Below are 21,184 nucleotides of genomic sequence, written 5' to 3'. Positions count from 1 at the left end.
GTTTGTTTAGTGACGTCCTCTCTACCATTAATTCAAAACAGTCCAGGTTGTAGCCAAGAATGAATTCAGCCATTTTGATGAGTATATTTGGTCTTTTTGCATCACTAGAACCGATGCTGCTCCCCAACATAAAGCTGCAAAGAAGACTGCACTCATTACAACAGACTGGTAAAAGATCGCCGACATCCTGCTGCATACATTGAAGGATCTCAGCTTCTTTAGGTAATTGAGTTTGCTAATCCTCTTTTTGTAAATTGCCATGGTGTTGGTTTTCCAGTTAATTGTGTTGTCAAGGTGAACACCCAAGTACTTGTACTCCTCCAGCACCGCAACCTCTTCTCCCAGAATGTATACAGGACTCATCACAGTCCCCTTCCTCCTAAAATCAATCACCATCTCCCTGGTTTTGGCCACAGTCATGAGAAGTTGATTCCTTCCGCACCACTCCACTTGTCCACCAGTCCTCTATACTCCAACTCCTGCCCATCCCTGATACACCCAACCACTACAGATTAGATTCAGACACAAGTCAGGCAAAATTCTGGCAATCTTCAGAGTAGACTTAAGAAAATCTGAGAATTGCAAGTTCACATCCAAGCCATAGATTGCCCTAACTTGGAAACAGATTGGCATTCCTTCATTTGGTCTAAACCCTGAGATGGCGAGGTGGAGATACGTCTCAACCAAAGGTGGTGAAAGGCTCTCTTTACCTCCACTAACCTGCAAGTCACCCTCAAGCAAAGTGTAGCTTAATCCTGTCTGTTTCCCCCTCCCCCCATCCCAGATCAGAGTCACGTGGAAACGTGGGATCAGGTGTTGAATGGCCATATAAGTAGTTGGTACATATCACAAATCTTGGTTATGCAACCATTGACACCAGGCAAACAATCTCTGAAGAGAATTGATAATAGCTGCAATCACCCATCTTGGTAAAGACACTATCCAGAAGGCGGTAATGGCAAACCACTTCCGTAGAAAACATTGTCAAGAACAATCATGGTCATGGAAAGAGCATGATCACCCAAGACATACAACACAGCCCATAACGGTTGAAACCTAGAATACTTTACCCAACAATATTATAGATTCACTTTCATATTCTGTAGCAGTTGGATATAGAAGTTCATCTGATCAAGGACAATTATGGATGGGGAATAAATTCTAGCAATGCCAAAGATATTCATACCCACTGCTTAAGTTAAAAACATACATTTTAGTATTATAAGCACCAGCATTCGTTGAAGTATTTTTTCTTACGATGATCGTTCTTTACTTTAGTTGAAGCCTTGTTAGTGACCAATCATAAATTCTGTTTTCATGTTCAAAGTATTCAATTGGTTATGTTATGTATGTTTACTGACATACAGCATGAAGTAGGAAACTCACACAGTCACAGGGAGAATGTACAAACTTCTTACAGGCAGCAATGGGAATTCAACCCGAGTCACCTGTACTATAAAGCGTTGTGCTAACTATAACAGTTTAAAAATTATATCAGTTCAAAGTCATTTTTTAACTGAAATACAAGTCTACACTAGTGCCAATACAGAAGGCAAAGTCTAGATTGGACTTTAGTCAGCAGCAACTCTAACTAAGTTCTAGTTAATCTTGAATATCACGGAGTCATACAGCAAGAAAACAGATCCTTTGGTTCAAATGGTCCATGTTGTCGAAGATGACCATCTAAGCTAGTTCCATTTGCCAATGTTTGGCTCATATCATATCACCTAAACCTTTCCTATCCTTGTATCTCAAAAATCTGAATCAAGATTTATTATTATTACATTGTCTAAATGCCTGTTAAATACTGTAAATTAAAATGGCACCAGAATAAAATTATTATGATTTTAAACACTGCAGCCCAATGGCAATACTTAGACATGAGCACTATTGAACAGCACAGTGAGTATGAGGAATAGACACAAAAACAGTTCTATAAAATTAAAAAAGATGTTTTAATTAGAAGAATAAAATTGTTATAAAACATATTTGCAACTAATAAAATATGAAAGCATAGTATCATTTGTAATCTTACTTGGGTTGTAGCAGTGGTTTGGATCTTCTTTATTTCCTTTCCTGTTTCTTTTCCATCATCTGATCTGTCAGTATCAGATATTGTGCTAGAAGCATCTAGGTTACCCACAGACTTTTTCAAAGACAGTTCCGAATCAATTGGTGTACCAATCATTTCAGCATATACTTTTGGAACAATTCCTTCTGATTCAGTCAGAATACACATTTCTTCCAAATTTGTTGAGATTTTAAAATTCTTATCCTCAGTTATAGGTTTTGGACTAGTATTGTCTGAATTACTAGTCATATGAGCCAATAGCCCCAAATCATCACTAGCGCTGGTATGTATTTGGTTCTCTGATACATTTGCAAGAGAAAGATTGTCAGCAGAGGGCAGGTCAGCCAAAAGCTTTTCTTGATGGCTTGTTGCTTTATCAAAAGTAAATGAGGTACAATTAATTGACTCATCATCTTTTTCATCTACTAAAGATATCAAAGGACCACTGTCCCTTTGTTCCCTTTGTTGTGTCATGGAGCTGCTACCAATATTGCTCTGAAGTTTCTCAACAGCAGAGGTATACACATTGTCCAGCAGTGATTCTACTTCTACCAGATTGCAGCTCTCTGCAGCTACCAATGTCTCAGGTGACAGATCCAGATCATCAAGCTTTACTTCAGTGGCATCTACCTTTTCAGCTTTGATATCCACCAAGAGATCATGAACCTCCACATGTACTCCAGTTGTGGGTCTGTCTGGACCACCTGCTCCATTACCAGATACTCTTGCTTCAACCAAGAGATTTTTAGAATCTGTGCTGACAGGATAGTCTGTTTCACTCTCGGGGCTCTGTGTCTGGCAAACATCTTCAATTTCTCTGATTTCTATGCCTCCTTTAGAACCAACTGCTTGAGATGAAAGACCAGAGATTGTACTGACATTTCCTTTTTTCCCTTTTTTGATGTTTTCTTCTTCTTGTCTTTGATATTCTTCATACATCTTGGCCAAATATTCTTTGTGAGCTTCATAAGTGACCTTTGGAAAAAGTTAAGTCAATTACAATCAATAGCAGTCAAGACATACCCAAGGATCAAAACTTTCAGGCATAGTTGAAACAAACCAAAAACAGAAATATTCTGCAGATGGTGGAAAATCAAAGTAACACACACAAAATGCTGGAGGAACTCAGCAGGTCAGGCAGCATCTATGGAGAGGAATAAAAAGCTGCCATTTCAGGGCCAAGACTCTTTAGACGATTCAATTTGCTTGTAACTCAGTAAAATAACAATAAAATTCACAAAGTGAAAGGTTTTAGAAAATTATCTGCAAAAAACATCTGATAAATAATTTTAGTAGATCAAGCAATTAGGATGACAAATGACTGATTGGACTTTATTGAAACTGAGAGCATGGATTGCCTCTAGGAACTGGGATACTGTGCCCAAAACAGAAATGTGGCTGAGGGAATAGCAGGGCTGGCAGCTCAATGTTCCAGGATAGCAATGCTTTAGGCATGTCAGAAGAACAGGTAAGAGTTGAGGAAATGTTGCGTTTTTGATGAGAACTTAATAGCAACGGCTAAGGAAATTACCCTTGAGGGATCATCTAATGAGGAAGGAGGTAATTAAAGTCTTGAAGTGCATTAGGATATTATTTATTTAAGCTTTCGAGCTGCGCCATGCAACAATCCCCCAATTTAATCCTAGCCTAATCACAGGACAACTTACAATGACCTATTAACCTACCAACCAGAATGTTTTTGGAATGTGAGAGGAAACCGGAGCACCCAGAGGAAACCCATGCAATCACAGGGAGAACGTACAAACTCCTTATAAGTAACAGTGGGAAGGTGGGCAAATCTCCAGGGTCTGATCAGCTGCACCCCCAGAACTAATAAGACAGCAGGAAAGAAATCACAGGCCTTTGTAGAAATATTTACTTCATCATTAGCCCTTGGCAAAGACTGAAGGGTGGCTAATGGTGTTTTATTGTTCAAGATGGGTAGCAAGAACAAGCCAGGGAACTACAGACCAGTGGGCCTGACTTCAGTTGCAAGGACATTATTGGAGAGAATTCTGAGAGATAAGATCTATCATCACTTGGATGGTCAAGGCTTAATCAGGAAACATCAGTATGGTTTTGTGCATGGGAGGTCATGTCTGATAAATCTTCTGGAGATTTTTGAAGAAATGACTAAGATGTTGTGTATATAGACTTTAGTAAGGTTTTTGATAAGGTCCCACATGGCAGGCTGGCCTGGAAGGCAACAGCCTGGTGAGCCTCTTTAATTCAGGCAACATCCTGGTGAACCTCTTCTGCAGTATCTCCAAAGCCTCCACATCCTTCTAGTAACGCAGTGACTGGAACTGTATATAATGCTCGAAACGCATCCTAACTAAATTATGGTACAGCTTCAGCATGACTTCTTGAATGTTATAAATAATGCCCTGATTAATGAAGGCAAGCATGCAATCTGCTTTCTCAACCACCCTATTTACTTCAGTTGCTGCTTTCAGGGAGCTAATTATTATCTTGGATTTCAAGATCCTTCTGTACATCAATGCTCTTAACAGTTCTGCAATTTATTGTGCACTTCAGGTCCCAGTGTGACCTCTATAGAGCTCCAGCCAAATTAACACCCCTCTACCACTACACTATGTTTTCTATGGCTAAGCCAATTTTGGATCCAAACTATAAGTCTCCATATATTTCATGTATTGTAATCTTCTTGATCAGCTTACCATGAGGGACTGTGTCAAATGCCATGCTAAAGTTCACCCTGGACAATATCCACAGTCCAGCCCTACTTTATTAACTCCTCAAAAATTCTTCACATCTTTAAACCATAGCTTGACCCTCACAAAGTCATGCTAAAATTTCCTAGATTATATCTGTTGCCCCTCTTAATCAAAGGAATAACATTGCCTATTCACCAGTCCTCTGGGACCTCACCTGAAGCTAGAGAGGATACAGAGATCTTTGTCAAGTCCCCAGCAATCTCCCCTTACTAATCTGGTACAGATCACATCAGGCCCTGGGGATTTACCCACTTTTGTTTTTCAATAAATCCAACTATTGATACAAAGTACTTGTTTCGTGCCTCAGCTATGTCCTTTGGATCTGGGGATAATTCCTTCCTTTACCCTTGAGTGGTCCTATCTCTTGTGCTCTCTTGTTTTCAATTTATGTATAAAATAGCTTTGAATTTTCTTAACCCTACTCACCAAGGACATATCATGGCCCTTTTTGGTCCTCCTAATTGGCTGCCTGAGTTCTTTAATGCTCCCTTTATATTTCTTAAGGTCTATTCATCTTCTACAACCTTATGTATACCTCTTTTTCCTTTATGACTAAATCTACAACATCTTTTGTCATCCCAAGTTCTCAAACTTTGTCTTTTCTCCTTACTGGAATACGCCAGTCCTGAATCCAAACTGTTAAACTTTTAATGAATCCCGCATCCTAGATGTGGACCTGTTGTGTAATAGTTGCTCCCAATATACACTCCTCAGCTTATCCTTACTAATATCATAAATTGCCTTCCCCCAGTTTAGCAACATCCTCAACCCTGAGGTATAGACTTATCTCTATTCATAACTATCTTAAAACTTATGATCACTGTTCCCAAAATGTTCTCCCACTGAAATCCAATCACCTGGTCACAAGGTCTAAATTCTACAGATGCAAAGAAGAAAACTAAGAATGGGATAGGTTATTCTGTTATAATTATTTTCGTTTGTAAAATCGTGTTTACTTAGACCAATTCTAAGAATCTTCAATTTGTTGATTCATTGTTCACTGACATTCAGAAGCAGTCCAAAAGGTTCACAACTTTGAGAGACAAATAGCTGAGGGAATAGCTGACTATTTGGTTAAAGTTATATTGCAAGTAATGACCTCTGTAAAAGCAGTCTTGTGAGAATTTTCTTCTGACTAATTGACCAAAGCCCTAGGACCATACAGAGCTTTGACAAAGAGCTCCAGGTTGCTCTCCACCAGCATGTTCAGCCTAATGGATCCAAATTAGTTTAAAGAAGAATGTTAAAACAGTGAAGGTGATTCGTCTTTTAATGAAAACAATGGTCAAGAAATAGGCAAGATGACGTGACTGCTATTCTACAACTTTTAGTATTTAGCTGCTGATGATGATGGTGACAATGAACTGCACTTTATAGAAAAATTTAACTTTTTTTAAAATTTACAAACAAATCACTTAAGTGACTGTAGTAAAAGTTACCAGTGAACAAATCTTACCTTGGAATGTGCTATGGAAAGTGTATCGACCCAAACGCGCCAACCTCCCCACTCATATTTAATTGCATGGTACAGAAGGATACGGAAGATGTTGTACACCATCTCTGAAATTTTCTGTTCATCTGAGCATTTTGGATTTATATATCCAAGAGAGAACATCCAGTCTTGCCAGACTGAACACTGCAAAAGGCATCTGAAAGAAAACATTGGCACATACAGAATAAACTGTTATCAAAACAAGTAGATTAATATAACATTACGGTCATCATCAACATGCTTAACTGTTTATCTCCAACAAGAAAATAGGTTGTCAAATATTCTAATTTTACCTTTGAAACTGAACATGTCTGGTCAGTAAACAAATTTATCACAACAGCCTCAGTTATGCTTCAATTTTAATAAAGCATTGGAAAAAAATCTTGCAAAATATTAACTTAATTATACTGTTGAACCATCTATAAGATTGGAATAATGAACAGAAACATTATAAACTAACTGTGAAGATATAAATATAATTATTGTTTTTTTGTGCTGTGCCCTGACCAAGTGATTTACAACGATTTTTCTAAGACAATAAAGTAATATGGCTGAAGTCTGGTTTTGCTAAAATGGAGTGGTCAAAGGCAAACTACACTCAAAAATAAATCAAGAAACAACATTTCATAACATATGGAGAGTTCCAGAAAACCACTGATTTTCCATACAGACAGAAAATAGATTGTAATTTATGCAATAAGTCAATTGCAGTATTTTATGCAGTTCTGAAAATAGAGCAGAAAGGACCTATAGAGCAGAAAGGACCTATAGATCAGAGCTGGAAAAGTGCTGAGAAAACAATTTGAAAGGTTAAGAAATCAGGAAATAACGCATGGAAGGACAGAAAAATGAGGCATAGGCATCTTCATATCCTGGACAAAATTAGAAGAGGATTTTCTTTTAATACAACAAAATCATTTAAGGTTCATCAGTTCACAATTTCTTTCAGAGTTATTTGATTTGACACAGAGATGGAAGAACCTGAACCAGATTCAGTTCATGATTGTGAAGAACTATTTTACTTCACAGGCTAGACTCAAAGCTTGTAACCAAAATATCTTAATACAGGTATCAATTTTTCTTAGAAATTCCATTTTGTATGTTCTCCAAAGTTTTATTTCTATTCAGTATCAGTATTAACATGCATAATGTTATGATACAAAAACAAACTATTTAACACAAATTGTCCACATCATTATTTAGTGCCCACAAGGAAATGATCACATATGCACTTAGGTGAAATCATGCATTGAAAAAATGCATTCAAAAATCAGAAATCATGACAGCTTTTCCAACATACCTTCTATTTTCCCGGCTATTACTAAAAAGTTTTATCATATCTGATAAAAACAGTCGCCTAACTTCCATTAGTTCATTGCTTGGTGTCGAATTCTTCAACAAAGTAGCAACTACCTTGAGAATCACTAAAACAAAGACATTGTTAGTTTGGGACGTATATAATGCATGTATATAAATAAACAAGAAATAACTTCCACATCAATTTGAAATGGGCAAGGCAAGAGTAGTATATCTGCCCACAGATTTAGTATGCCTTATACAGCACTAACGCATTTGAACCCACTTTAAAATGGATCAGTGGATCATTGTGAAAATAGTGTCCCTTGTTAACCTCACTAAGAGATCATTTTCACATAAAGACATTTTTAAAAACTATTAGAAGTGCACTCTCAATTAACAGGCAGCAATACTGCCCAACATCAAGAATGGAAAAAATGACAGAATATAGAAATAACACCTAGTCTACGAGTCTGTGGTAGCCAGCGCTATCATCTTTGCTGTTGTGTGCTGGGGCAGCAGGCTGAGGGTGGCAGACACCAACAGAATCAACAAACTCATTCGTAAGGCCAGTGATGTTGTGGGGATGGAACTGGACTCTCTCACGGTGGTGTCTGAAAAGAGGATGCTGTCTAAGTTGCATGTCATCTTGGTCAATGTCTCCCGTCCACTACATAATGTACCGGGTGGGCACAGGAGTACATTCAGCCAGAGACTCATTCCACCGAGATGCAGCACTGAGCGTCATAGGAAGTCATTCCTGCCTGTGGCCATCAAACTTTACAACTCCTCCCTTGGAGGGTCAAACACCCTGAGCCAATAGGCTGGTCCTGGACTTATTTCATAATTTACATATTACTATTTAACTATTTATGGTTCTATTACTATTTATTATTTATGGAGCAACTGTAATGAAAACCAATTTCCCCCGGGATCAATAAAGTATGACTATGACTAGTTTGCTACCATAAATTTGCTGCAGCAAAGGAAAACATTTTACAATTTCACCAGGACTTCCACTCTAAGAAATCATCCTGGTGAACCACTTCTGCACCCTCTCCAAAGAATCCACATCTTTCCTATAGTATGGCAACCAGAACTGGACAATATGGCATTGCCGAAGTTTTATACAGACTCAACACGACTTGCCAAATTTTATGCCCAACACCCTGACTGATGAAGACAAACATATCATACACCTTCTTTACCACCCTATCCTCCTGCGCAGCCACTCTTATGGTGCAATGGACTTGCAGTCTCTCTGTACATTTTTCCATTTGCTGTATCAATTCCTCTTGCACGTGACTTCCCAAAATACAACACCTCATGATTGTTCAGATTAAACTCCATCTGCCATTTCTCTTCCAAGTTTCCAAATGTTCTGTGTTCTGCTGTATTATTTTGCAACTTTCCTCACTAACCACAACACACAAATTTCTTGTGTCATCTGCAACCTTACTAATCAGATTTTCATCCAAATCATTTATATACAATATATTACAAATGAATAAATTCCCAATATCGATCCTTTTAGAGCAGCACTGATCATAGAACTCAGGTCAGTAAATTACCTCCTATCACTATTCTGTCACCTATGACTATGCCAATTTTGTATCCAATTTAACAACTTACTGTTGATACCATGTGACAATCTTATGGATTAGGCTACCATTAGGGATCAGGTCAAATGCTTTATAAAGTCCACATTGACAAGAGCTACAATTCCCCCTCTCACCAATCATCTTCCTCACTTTCTCAAAAAAGTCAAATTTGTGATACAAGACCCAATTTGATGGAGTTTTTTGAGAATTGATGAGGATGGTGAAGGCAGAAGTGTGGATTTTGTCTGCACGTATTTTAGTAAGCATTTGACAAGGTCCCTGATTGGAGGCTCATCCAGAAGATTAAGGTGCACAGAATCAACAGGATATTGGTTGTTTGATTCAGAATTAATTTGATCATAGACAACAGAGGATGGTGCCAATGGAACTTATTCTGGCTGCAGGTCTGTGTCTAGTGGTTTTCTGCAGGGATCTATACTGTTACCTTGAAATTTTTTGATATGCTTAAATAACCTGAATGAAAATATACAGCTCTAAGTTTGCAGATGATACTGTCATCACTGATTAACTGGATTCTGAAAACTTGCATTCATTCCTCAATTTCACTTTATTATACAGAGATTGGTGGTGGTGTTGAAAAGTAGAAGTCTGCCAAAGGATACAGCAGGATATAGGTCAGTTGCAGATATGACAGATGGAGTTTAACTGGGCCAAATATGAAGTGTTGCATCTTGTGATATCACATGTAAAGAGACAGTACATTGTTAATTGCAAGACCATTAATATTGAATGTGTCTTTACTTTTAATCTCCCAATGCTAAGACCCTTCCTTAACAGTGTTGATGAGCAGAAGCATCTTGGGGTCCAACTTCATAGTTCCCTGGAAGCAGCTGTGCAGATTGATGGGGTGCTGAAGGCAACATATGGCATGCTTGCCTTTATTAATCTAGGAATTCACTTCAAGAGTCAGGAAATTAGGCTGCAATTTTATAAAACTCTAGTTATGTCACATCTGGAATATTACATACAGTTCTACTCGCCTCATTATAGGAAAGATGATGAGGCTTTGGAGACAGTGAAGAAGACTTTTACAAGGATGTTGCCTGTACAAGAAGAGGTTGCACAAACTGGGGTTGTTTTCTCTGGAGCAGCGGAGGCAAGGGAGATAACTGACAGATACTTCCAAGATTATGACAGGCATAGATGGACAACCAGCATCTTTTTCCCAGTACTGAAATGTCTAATACTAAAGAGCATGCATTTAACTTGCGAGAAGTTCAAAATATTTGTGCAAGCAACGTTTTTTGAAAGAGCATTTTGGATGCCTGGAATGCACTGCCTGGAGTTGTGGTGGAGGCAAATACAACAGAGATATTCAAGAGGCTCTGAGATATGCACATCAATGTGCAAGAAATGGAAGGATATTTTTGGATCCAGCTGTTTAATTGATTTTTCTTTGTAGTTTAACAATAAATGATCTGCTTGTATTATTACTTTTTTATGATTACTTATATATAATACAACTCCTAGCGGCTGCAGTGTGCATAACAGTTTAGTATGCCTCTACTGATTATACAAAGTGTAATTCTGCAGAGCTTTGTACTGCATTAAGTGTTAAATGTTTTTCTCATTGGTTAACTTTTTACTGCAGTATTGAGTAAGTATTTTCTAATTGGCTGTTTCTAATCTATGGATTTTTTCTTAACTCTACGGTATAAAATTAGTTTTGTGCTAGGCACCATCTTTTCTTTAGTTTCCTTTCTTCAAGTAGAAAACTTCTGCCTCTGTTTGTTTCATCTCCCCTTTGTTCCATCACTCTTAAGTAAAATGATCACGAAGCAACAAATTTTATGCCTCATTCCTGACTTCTAAAAGACCCTTGATTTAAATGTCAAAATCTGTCCTTACAGACACTTTATGGGCAGAGGGAACTGGCAGGCAGAAGGGATTGGTTTAATTGGGCATTTGAGTATTAATTTAATATGAATTAATTAATTCAGCACAACATTGGTGCTGAAGGGCCATATCCACTGCTGTACTGTACATGTTCTATCTTAATGTTTTTCAAGACACACAACACCACTGTCTTAATATCCTTGAGTGGACTAAACCTTCCCTTTGTGACATTGCTATTTCTAAAACAAATATAAAATGCCATGCGATTCTCCTTAATCCACCCTGCAAAGGACATTTTATAGATCCTTTAGCCCTCCTAATTCCTTGTTTACATTCTTTCTTGCTTCCTTTATATTTGTCAAGGGCCTTGTCTGATAACTGCCTCCTAAACTTCATATATCTATTTTTTAAACACTAGAGATTCTGCAGATGCTGGAAATCTAGAGCAAAATCCAGAAAATGCTGGAGGAACTCATCAGCTTGGGCAATATCAATGGAAATGAATAAGCAATCGATGTTTCGGGTGGAGACCCTCATCAGAACTAGAAAGAGAAGGGGAAAGAAACCAGAATAAGGTGGGGAGATGAGGGGTGGGGGGTAGAGAGTACCAAAAGGTGGTAGTTCAAGACAGGTGGAGGGAGGGGGATAAGGCAAGAAGCTAGGAGGTAGTAGATGGAAAAGATAAAGGACTGGAAAAGAAGAAATCTGATGGGAAAGGAGAATGGACCATGGAAGAAAGAAAATGAAGAGAGGGACCGGGGAAGGTGATAGGCATGTGAGGGGAAAAGGTAACAGGGTGCCAAAGTGGGAAATTAAAGAAGAGGGAAGGGGCAGGAGAGAAAGTTATTGGAGGTTGGAGAAGTCGATGTTCATGCTATCAAGTTGGAGGCTATCCAGACAGAATATGAGATATTGCTCCTCTAACCTAAGAGTGACCTCATTGCGGCAGTAGTGGAGGCCATACACTGACATGTTGGAAAGGGAATGGGGATTGGAACCAAAATGTTTAGCCACTAGGAAATCCTGCCATTGTGCGGATGGAGCGAAGATGGACAACAAAGCAGTACCCCAGTTTACAGTGGATCTCTTTGGGAGGACAATTTGGGAGCACCGGATACAATACATGACCCCAATAGATTTGCTGATGAAGGGTTGCTTCACCTGGAAGGACGGTATTGGGCCTTGAATGGAGGTGTGGGAGGAAGTAAATGGGCAGGTGTAGCACTTCTTCCAATTGCAGGGATAAGTGCCAGGTGGGAGATGGGGGGAGGGATGAATGGAAAAGGATTGATGAAAGTATTGGACAAATATTTTTATTTTTATTTTTGAGTACATGTCATCCAAAGTTCTTGAACCTGATCATTTTTAACATTAAATCTCACGGGAACATATTGGTCTGAACTCTAACCAGTTGGTGTTTAAAAGGCTCCCACGTCAGATGTGGATTTATCACCAAACACTCAAATTTTCCTAGCTCCTACCTAATATTATTGTAATTAGCCTTCCCTCAATTTAACACATTCACCCAAGAACCTGATTCATTACCATAAAACTTAAGGAATTAGTAAAATTCTTCACAAAGTGTCTCCTTACTGAAATTTTGATCACTTGGCCAGGCTCATTTCAAAATATAATATCTAACATTGCCCCTTCCTTGGTTGGACCACCTACATATGGTTTCAAGAAATCCTGCTGGGTGAACTGAACATATTTTGCCCCATCTATACCTCTGGCACTTAGAGAATTCCAGTCAATATAGGGGATGTTAAAATCATTCACTACAACAATGTTGCTTTCACATCTTTCCTTGATCTGCCTACATATCTTCTTCTCTGTTTACTGCAGGCTATCAGAAAAGCTTTAGTATAATCCCACCTGTATCTTCCTTATTCTATGCTATATGGGTAGAGCTCAGGAATATAGAACATTGAAATCTACAGCATATTACAGGCCCTTCAGCCCACAATATTGTGCTGACCATGTAACCTATTCTAGACACTGCTTAGAATTTCCCTAGCACATAGCCCTCTATTTTTCTAAGCTCCATGTAGCTGTCTAAGAGGCTCTTAAAAGACCCTATTGTATCTGTTTCTACCACCACCGCCAGGCAGTGCATTCCATGCACCTACCACTCTCTGTGAAAAACTAACCACTGAAATCCCCTCGTTATCTATTTCCAATCACCTTGAAACTATGTACCCTCCTATTTGCCATTTCAGTCCTGGGAAAAAGCCTCTAGCTATCCACACAATCATTATCCCTCATTATCTTATATAGCTCTATCAGGTCACCTCTCATCCTCCATCATTCCAAGGAGAAAAGGCCAGTTCACTCAACCTATTCTCATAATGTACGCCCTCCAATGCAGGCAACATCCTTGTAAATCTCCACCGCCTCTCTCTATAGTATCCACATCCTTCCTGTAGTGAGGTGATCAGAACTGAACACAGTACTCCAAGTGGGGTCTGACCAAGGTCTTATATAGCTGTAACATTACCTCATGGCTTTGAACTCAATCCCACAGTTGATGAATGCCAACACACCATACTTTCTTTTGTAAAAAACATCACTGGATGAACCCTCAAAGACATCCATGATATAATTCTCCCACATATTTTACAACCCCTCTTTATCACACCCAAAACATCTAAATCCTAGAACACTGCCAGTCTGCCCTTCTCTCAACCCATTTTCTGTAATGTATATATCACTGTAGTTCCAAATACTAAGCCAGATTCACACTTCATCTGCTTTATTTGTTATACTCCTTGTACTGAAATAAACGTACTCAAGACTGTTTATCCCTCCGCATCTTATAATCCGGCCCTGCCTGATCTTCCCGTCAGATTTACTTGTTTTAACCTCTACTCTCTCCTCAGCTGATTCACTGCTCTGGCTTCCAACTCCTGCTATATTCTGAGTACCACGAGCAAACACCCCTGCAAGGGAACTCCCTGCCCCATCAACTGAGGTGTAACCCACCCTTCTTATAAAGGTCTCACCTGCCCTGGAAGTGAGCCCAATGATTGTGATATCTGAAGACCATAAAACATAGAAGCAAAATTAGGCATTCGGCCTACTGAGTCTGCTCTGCCATTCCATCTTGGCTGATTTATTATCCTTCTCAACCCCATTCTCCCACCTTTTCCACAAAATCTTTGATGCCCTGATTAATCAAGAATCTATCAATCTCCACCTTGAATACACTACATCAAATGACTTGGAATACATAACCACCTGTGACAATGAATTCCACAGATTCACCACTCTCTGGCTCAAGGAATGTTTCCTCATCTCTGCTCTAAATGCATGTCCCTCAATTCTGAGGCTGTGCCCTCTAGTCTAGGACTTGATGTAGGACTTTCAAAATTTGATGGGTTTCAATGAGAACCTCCTTCATTCTTCTAATCTCCAATGAGTGCAAGCCCAGAGCCATCAAATGCTCCTCATACATTAACCTTTTCATTTCTGGGATCATTCTCGTGAACTTCTTCTGGACCCTCTCCAGCATGTATTTTCTTAGATAAGGAGCACAAAACTGCCCACAATACTCCAAATGTAGTCTGACCAATACCTTATTAAGTCACCCTTACATCTTTGCTTTTGTATTCTAGTCCTCTCAAAATTAATGCTAACATTGCATTTGCCTTCCTTACCACCGAATGAACCTGCAACTTAACCTTCAGAGAACTCCGCATGAGGACTCCCAAGTCCCTTTGCACCTCTGATTTTTGCATTTTCTCCCTATTAAGAAAATAGTATATGCCTTTATTCCTTCAGCATGACCATGCACTTCCCTACACTACACTCCATCTGCCACTTTATTATCCATTCCCCCAATCTGTCAAAGTTCTTCTGTTGACATCCTGCTTCCTCAACACTACCTGCCCCTCCACATACCTTTGTATCATCTGCAAACTTGGCCACAAAGCTATCAATTCCCTTTATCCGTGAAAAGAAGTGGTCCTAATACCGACCCCTGCAGTACAGTACTGTGCTAGTCACTGGCAGCCAACTGGAAAAGATCCTGTTATACCCACACTTTGCCTCCTACCAGTCAACTAATCTTTTATCCATGCTAGTATCTTCCTTGTAATACCGTGGGCTCTTATCTTTAAACAGCCTCAGGTGCTGTATCTTGTCAACAGTCTTCAGAAAAACCAAATAAACAACATCCACCTGGCTCTACTTTGTCTATCCTGTCTGTTACTTCCTTAAGGAATTCCAACAGACTTGTCAGGCAAGTATTCTCTTTTAGAAAGCCATGCTGATTTTGGCCTATTTTGGCATGTGCCTCAAAGCTCACCTTTCATAACAGACTAACACCTTTCCAACCACTGAAGTCAGGCTAACTAGCCTATAATTTCTTTTCTTCTGCTCCCTCCCTTCTTAAAGAGTGGGATGACATTAGCAATTTTCCAGTCCTCAGGAACCATTCAGAATCTAATGATTCTTTAAAGATCAATACTAATGCCTCCATACTAACACAATCACTTCAGCTGCCTCTTTCAGAACCCTGAGGTGTAGTCCAACTAGTCCAGATGACTTACCTACCTTCAGACATTTCAACTTCAGAAGCACCTTCTCCTTAGTAATTGCAAGTCAGTCACTTCTACCCCCGATACTCTCACACTTCTGGCATTCTGCTGGTGTCTTACACAGTGAAGTCTGACGCAAAAGACTTATTCAGCGCATGTCCCCCATTACTACCGCTGCAGCACCATTTTCCAGCAGTCCAATATCCAATCTCATCTCTCGTATACTCTATGTATTTGAAAAATCTTTTTTTTGTCTTTTATATTATTGGTTAGCTTGCCTTCATATTTCATATTTTCTTCCATCATGGCATTTTTCGTTACCTTCTGCTGGTTTTTAAAAGCTTGACAATCCTCTGCTTTGTTCACTTTTATGCTCTCTTTTTTGCTTTTATGCTGTCATTAACTTCCCTTGTCAGCCACAGTCATCCTCCTTTTTGAATACATCATCCTTCGGATGTATCTTTCCTGCGCCTTCCAAATTTCCCCCAGAAACACCAGCCATTGCTGTTCTGCCATTATCCCTAGTAGTGCCCACTTCCAATCAACTTTGGCCAGCTCCTCTCTCATGCCTCTGTAATTCCCTTTACTCCACTGCAATACTGATACATCTGGTTTTAGCTTCTCTTCTCTAACTGCAGGGTGTATTCTATCATATTCCATAGTTGTGCCATGGAGAGCATTCTGACAGGCTGCATCACTGTCAGGTATGGAGGGGCTACTGCACAGGACCGAAAGAAGCTGCAGAAGGTTGTAAATCTAGTCAGCTCTATCTTGGGCACTAGCCGACAAAGTACCCAGGACATCTTTAGGGAGCGGTGTCTCAGAAAGGCAGCATCCATTATTAAAGACCTCCAGCACACAAGGCAGCTCTTTTCTCACTGTTGCCATCAGGTAGGAGATACAGAAGCCTGAAGGCACACACTCAGTGATCCAGGAACAGCTTCTTCCCCTCTGCCATCCGATTCCTAAATGGACTTTGAAGCTTGGACACTAACCTCACTTTTTTTTAATATATAGTATTTCTGTTTTTACACATTTTTTTAATAATCTTGTGGCGGCCCACTTTCTACGCAGGCGAACCAGCTCACAAAATGACGTGCGCGGCGGCAGAGAGGCCAGCCCCAAAATGGCACTGGGCCTTCTTCTTCACCAGCAAGGGGAGAAAGCCCACGCGCAGGAAGAGACTTTTGTAGTGCACCTCTGACGTCATTTCCGCCCGGAGAGGGCGGGAACGGAACTGCGTAGAAGCCAGTGCCGCGAAGTTTGAATCAACTAGTTTCGAGTGCAACTTACAGACTGCATGTTGTTATTTCTAGCTCTGTGTGTAGCACATCGCTACAATCTATTCAATATACATAATAGATTTACTTGTTTATTTTTTTTCTTTCTCTCTGCGAGATTACTGAACTGCTGCGGCTAGTTTAACAAATTTCACGTCACATGCCGGGGATAATAAACCTGATTCTGATATTACAATCAATACTTTTTAAGGGTTTCTGGACCTTAAGTTCCCTAACGCAATTTGGGTCACTACATAATACCCAATCCAGAACTGCTGTTCCCTAATAGGCTCAACCATAAGCTGCTCTAAAATGCCATCTCATAGGCATTCTACAAATCCCCTCTCTTAGGATCTAGCAACAACCTGATTTTCTCAATCTTTCTACCCTTGCAGTTTCTTAACTCTACTCACAAGGATTCTACATCTCTTTTTAAGGGTTTGATTTAATTTTTTACCTACAGAGTCATCCCACCCTCTCTGCCAGTCTGCCTTTCCTTTTGATACAATGTGTATCTTCTTTTAGCCACAACACAGAGATGCCCACAACATCATACCCGCCAATCCCTAACTGCTGCATGATCATCTATCTTATTTCATATACTGCGTGCATTCAAATATAACACTTTCAGTCCCGTATCCGTCACCCTTTTTAATTTTGGCCCCCTGTTACACTGTAATTCATCCCACTAACAGTAACTTTTCCCTATCATCTGTCTTTCCTCACAGTCTCACTACATACTGATTCTAATGTATACCAACTACCCCATCCTCAGCCCTATCACTCTGGTTTCCATCCCCATGCCAAATTAGTTTAAACCCTCCTCAACAGCTCTAGCAAGTCTGCCTGCTAGGATATTGGTCCCCCTCGCCTTCAGGTGTAACCCATCCTTTCTGCACAGGTCATACCTTCCTCAAAAGAGTTTCCAATGATCCAGAAATCTGAAACCCTGCCCCTGTACCCATTCTTCAGCCACGCATTCATCTACCAAATCATTCTATTCTTAACCTCACTGGCATGTGGCAGGCAGAAAACCAGGGATTACTACCCCGGAGGTCCTGCTTTTCAGCTTTCTCTCTAACTCCCTATATTCAGGACCTCCTCCCTTTTCCTACCACTGTGGTGCATATTGGTACTAATGACAACCTCCAGCTGCTTCCATCTCCTACACTATCTCTTTCGCCATGTATTCAACTGTACTACCTTCCTATCTCTTGCCTTGCTAGCACTTTGCACAGGTTCTGATTTGTTACTTTCTACCTAACTCACTAAATTCCCTTTGCAGAACCTCATCCCTCTTCCTTCCAATCGTACCAAATATGGATTACATCCTCTGATGGCTCATCTTCCTCTTTCTAATAACATATGTCTGGTCAGACATCCTTGACTCTGGCACCAAGGAAACAACAGATCAAGCTGGAGTTTTAGGCACGGCCATAGCTAAGTTCCTCTATGCTCCTGGTAATAGAGTCTCTTATCACTACTTCTTGCTTACTCTTCAACCTTCCCTGCCGTACAACAGCTAGTCATGGTGCCACTGAATGCTGTTGCATTCTCCTAAGAGACCATACCTCCCCAACAATATGCAAAGCAGTATAATTTGTCTGAGAGGGGAATGCCACAGGGGTCTCTTACGCAACTACCTGCTGCTCCAACTCCTACCTGAAGCTCCTACCTATAACATTTCCAGTTTTCCAAACACTCCTCAGTGAGTCTAACTGCCACTTCAACTGATCCATGCAGTCCGACAGAAGCTGCAGTTGAGTACACTTCTAGCTGCACACATAGCCATCAAGGATACTTAACTTCTTCCTGATCTCCCACATCTTGCCTCCTTAGAGGTCTTCCATTTTAACCAATTTCGTAGCTCCCTTCCAAGTCTCTATCAAAGCCACTTCATAGCTGGACAAGGGATCCTACAACAGATTGTGCTCACTAATGAAAAGAAACATGCAGACTTACTTGGATTTTGAATTTTTACAGTTGAGTCTGGTTCCAGATGAGGCTTGTGAACAACTTGAGTACACACCTGTTCAGTTAAAATCTATATAAAAACAAAATTGAAAGACATGGACCTTAAACCTTCATATTACTGAATAAAACTTCATACAATTTCTAAGGATCTAACTTTTTGGTAAAGATGTTCTGAAATCAAAGAAGAGAATAGTTGTGAGAATTCTCACCATTATATTATGGAAGCAATCCGACAGCACCTTAATCAGCCTTAATGTAAAGTTAATGATGCTCTCAGTAATAAAAATACAAAAAGCTGGAAATACTCAGTAGGTCAGGCCACATCTGTAAGAGCAACAGTTAACATTACAGGTCAAAGACCCTTCAACCTTCGGTAAGATCTCCAAACTTGAAATGTTAACTTAAAATTCTTTCTCCACAAATAGGGCCTCAACTGCTGAGTATTTTTTTACATTTTCTGTTTCTATTTTATATTCCCAGCATGTGCTATTTTTATATTTTGCACTGATTTGTTGTCAGAAATACTCTGACCTTCCACAAATGTTGTTGTAAACTGTATCAGTAAGGGACCACCTATATACTACTAAAACTCTCATGCTCTGTCTGTCTGTTTGTGACCTCCAATTAGCACAAACGGTGCATTACAGTGGCATTTTATTTCGCTAAATCGAATTAAAATGTGCTAACTTACAGAATGCAGGCAAAGTTCAGGATTATATATTCGTATAAAATTGCTCATTTGGCAAAAATCAACAGGCTGGCTTTCATCCGAGACCCGATTGGCCATCATGGAAATCGGGACGTGACAGCCTGACGCATGTGTGCGGCCAGCCTCAGCAGCGACATCTACCGGAGCGAAAGGGCAGGGCAGCTCTATTTTGAGGGGTCATATTCTGCTAATCACCATCAGCATGTGCAGGATTGGGACAGATCTAACTGCCACCCATCAATAAGAGATAGTTAATGACGTACTTCGAGACACCCATAAAACCCTTTGCTGCAGTCAAAGGACAGCGGTGACAATATCACGTCCATTTAGGAGAGCGTCAACCACATCATCAAGAATAATCAGCATCCTTTGGTGTTACTGCTTTGTATCTTCTACCCAGCATTAGGCTAAAAAAAATGGTCAGCCTAATTACGCCGCATGGAAAGGGAAGGGGGACATTATGGTCAAGAGATGATGCCAAACGTCGTCGGGAAGCGGCAAGGAGAGGGAGAGAACAAGAATTGGATGAGGCCAGGGGCGCAAGACTCCAGGATCAGAGTCAGGACGAAAAAAGATGAGAGAAGGAGAGACAGAGGAGGAGAGGCATGCACGTTCTCCAGGATCAGAGACAAACAACAAACAGCAGAAGAGCTGAAGAGACGGGGGATGAAAGGGCTGCACATCTCTAGAATGACAACGAGAGGCACGAGGGTGACAGATAAACCAGAAATGATGCCATCAAAAGTGTCCTTCATTAAACGAGGAGCAGCTATATTTGCTTTGCTATGCGTCGTTCTTCTTTAATAAACTGAGGTTTTCTACTTCAGTTTCCAAAGCAAAGCGATACCAATAGCATTCAGGAAAATTTAATGTTTATTCTGGTCACATCAGACAACACTACCCTTCTCTCAAAGGGTGCCCCAACGGGTCACGCCGTTGTCTAGTAATTAATTAACTGTGGGAGAATGAACTTGCACAATTGTCCACATATTTGGCACTAAAATGTCTAAAAAAATGTTTAATCTGGCACATTCAGGAGAAAGGGAGCATTTAAACCTGACAGTATTGTGGTTAAGTTACTAGGCTAGATGATGATACCTGAGTGTGGACATATCACCTAACTGCATTTCAACAGTACAGCATCAGAACTTAGCAAAGTATGAGAAGTGATATTAAATGCAAGGTCATTTTAAAATTCAGTTAAGTTCAGCACAGAGAATCTCAAGCAGCTTTGAAGGAATCTTTAAGTTACAGCTCCTGTGATTAAACAAGACCAGATGCAGTTTCTCAGTTAACTTCATAATCATCTAGAACTAATAATCTCATAATTACTGTCAGCTGAGGCCAGGACTATTAAACGCAAACAACAGGAATTCTGCAGATGCTGGAAATTCAAGCAACACACATCAAAGTTGCTGGTGAACGCAGCAGGCCAGGCAGCATCTGTAGGAAGAGGTGCAGTCGATGTTTCAGGCTGAGTCCTGACGAAGGGTCTTGGCCTGAAACGTCGACTGCACCTCTTCCTACAGATGCTGCCTGGCCTGCTGCGTTCACCAGCAACTTTGATGTGTGTTGCCAGGACTAATAAAATTAGTTTTCCCATTATGCAAACAAAGAATGAATTTCAG

General features: G+C 40.0%; 1 protein-coding gene across 2 annotated transcripts in view; it reads right to left on the bottom strand.

The window, feature by feature from the left end:
• Positions 1 to 21,184, bottom strand: part of nbeaa (neurobeachin a) — an 868,656-nt gene that overhangs the window by 567,801 nt on the left and 279,671 nt on the right. For both annotated transcript variants that reach the window (XM_063054331.1, XM_063054330.1), the window contains exons 19-22: positions 18,836 to 18,917; positions 7,602 to 7,725; positions 6,266 to 6,458; positions 2,036 to 3,046 (exon numbers count right to left, since the gene is read on the bottom strand). In XM_063054331.1, coding sequence (XP_062910401.1) covers positions 2,036 to 3,046; positions 6,266 to 6,458; positions 7,602 to 7,725; positions 18,836 to 18,917 — 1,410 coding nt within the window. The remainder of the gene's footprint in view (positions 1 to 2,035; positions 3,047 to 6,265; positions 6,459 to 7,601; positions 7,726 to 18,835; positions 18,918 to 21,184) is intronic.

Source organism: Mobula hypostoma, chromosome 7 (assembly GCF_963921235.1).
Source record: "Mobula hypostoma chromosome 7, sMobHyp1.1, whole genome shotgun sequence".
Classification (NCBI taxonomy): domain Eukaryota; kingdom Metazoa; phylum Chordata; class Chondrichthyes; order Myliobatiformes; family Myliobatidae; genus Mobula; species Mobula hypostoma.
Note: the sequence above shows the minus strand (reverse complement) of the source record. Positions and strands in the feature narration are given on the sequence as shown.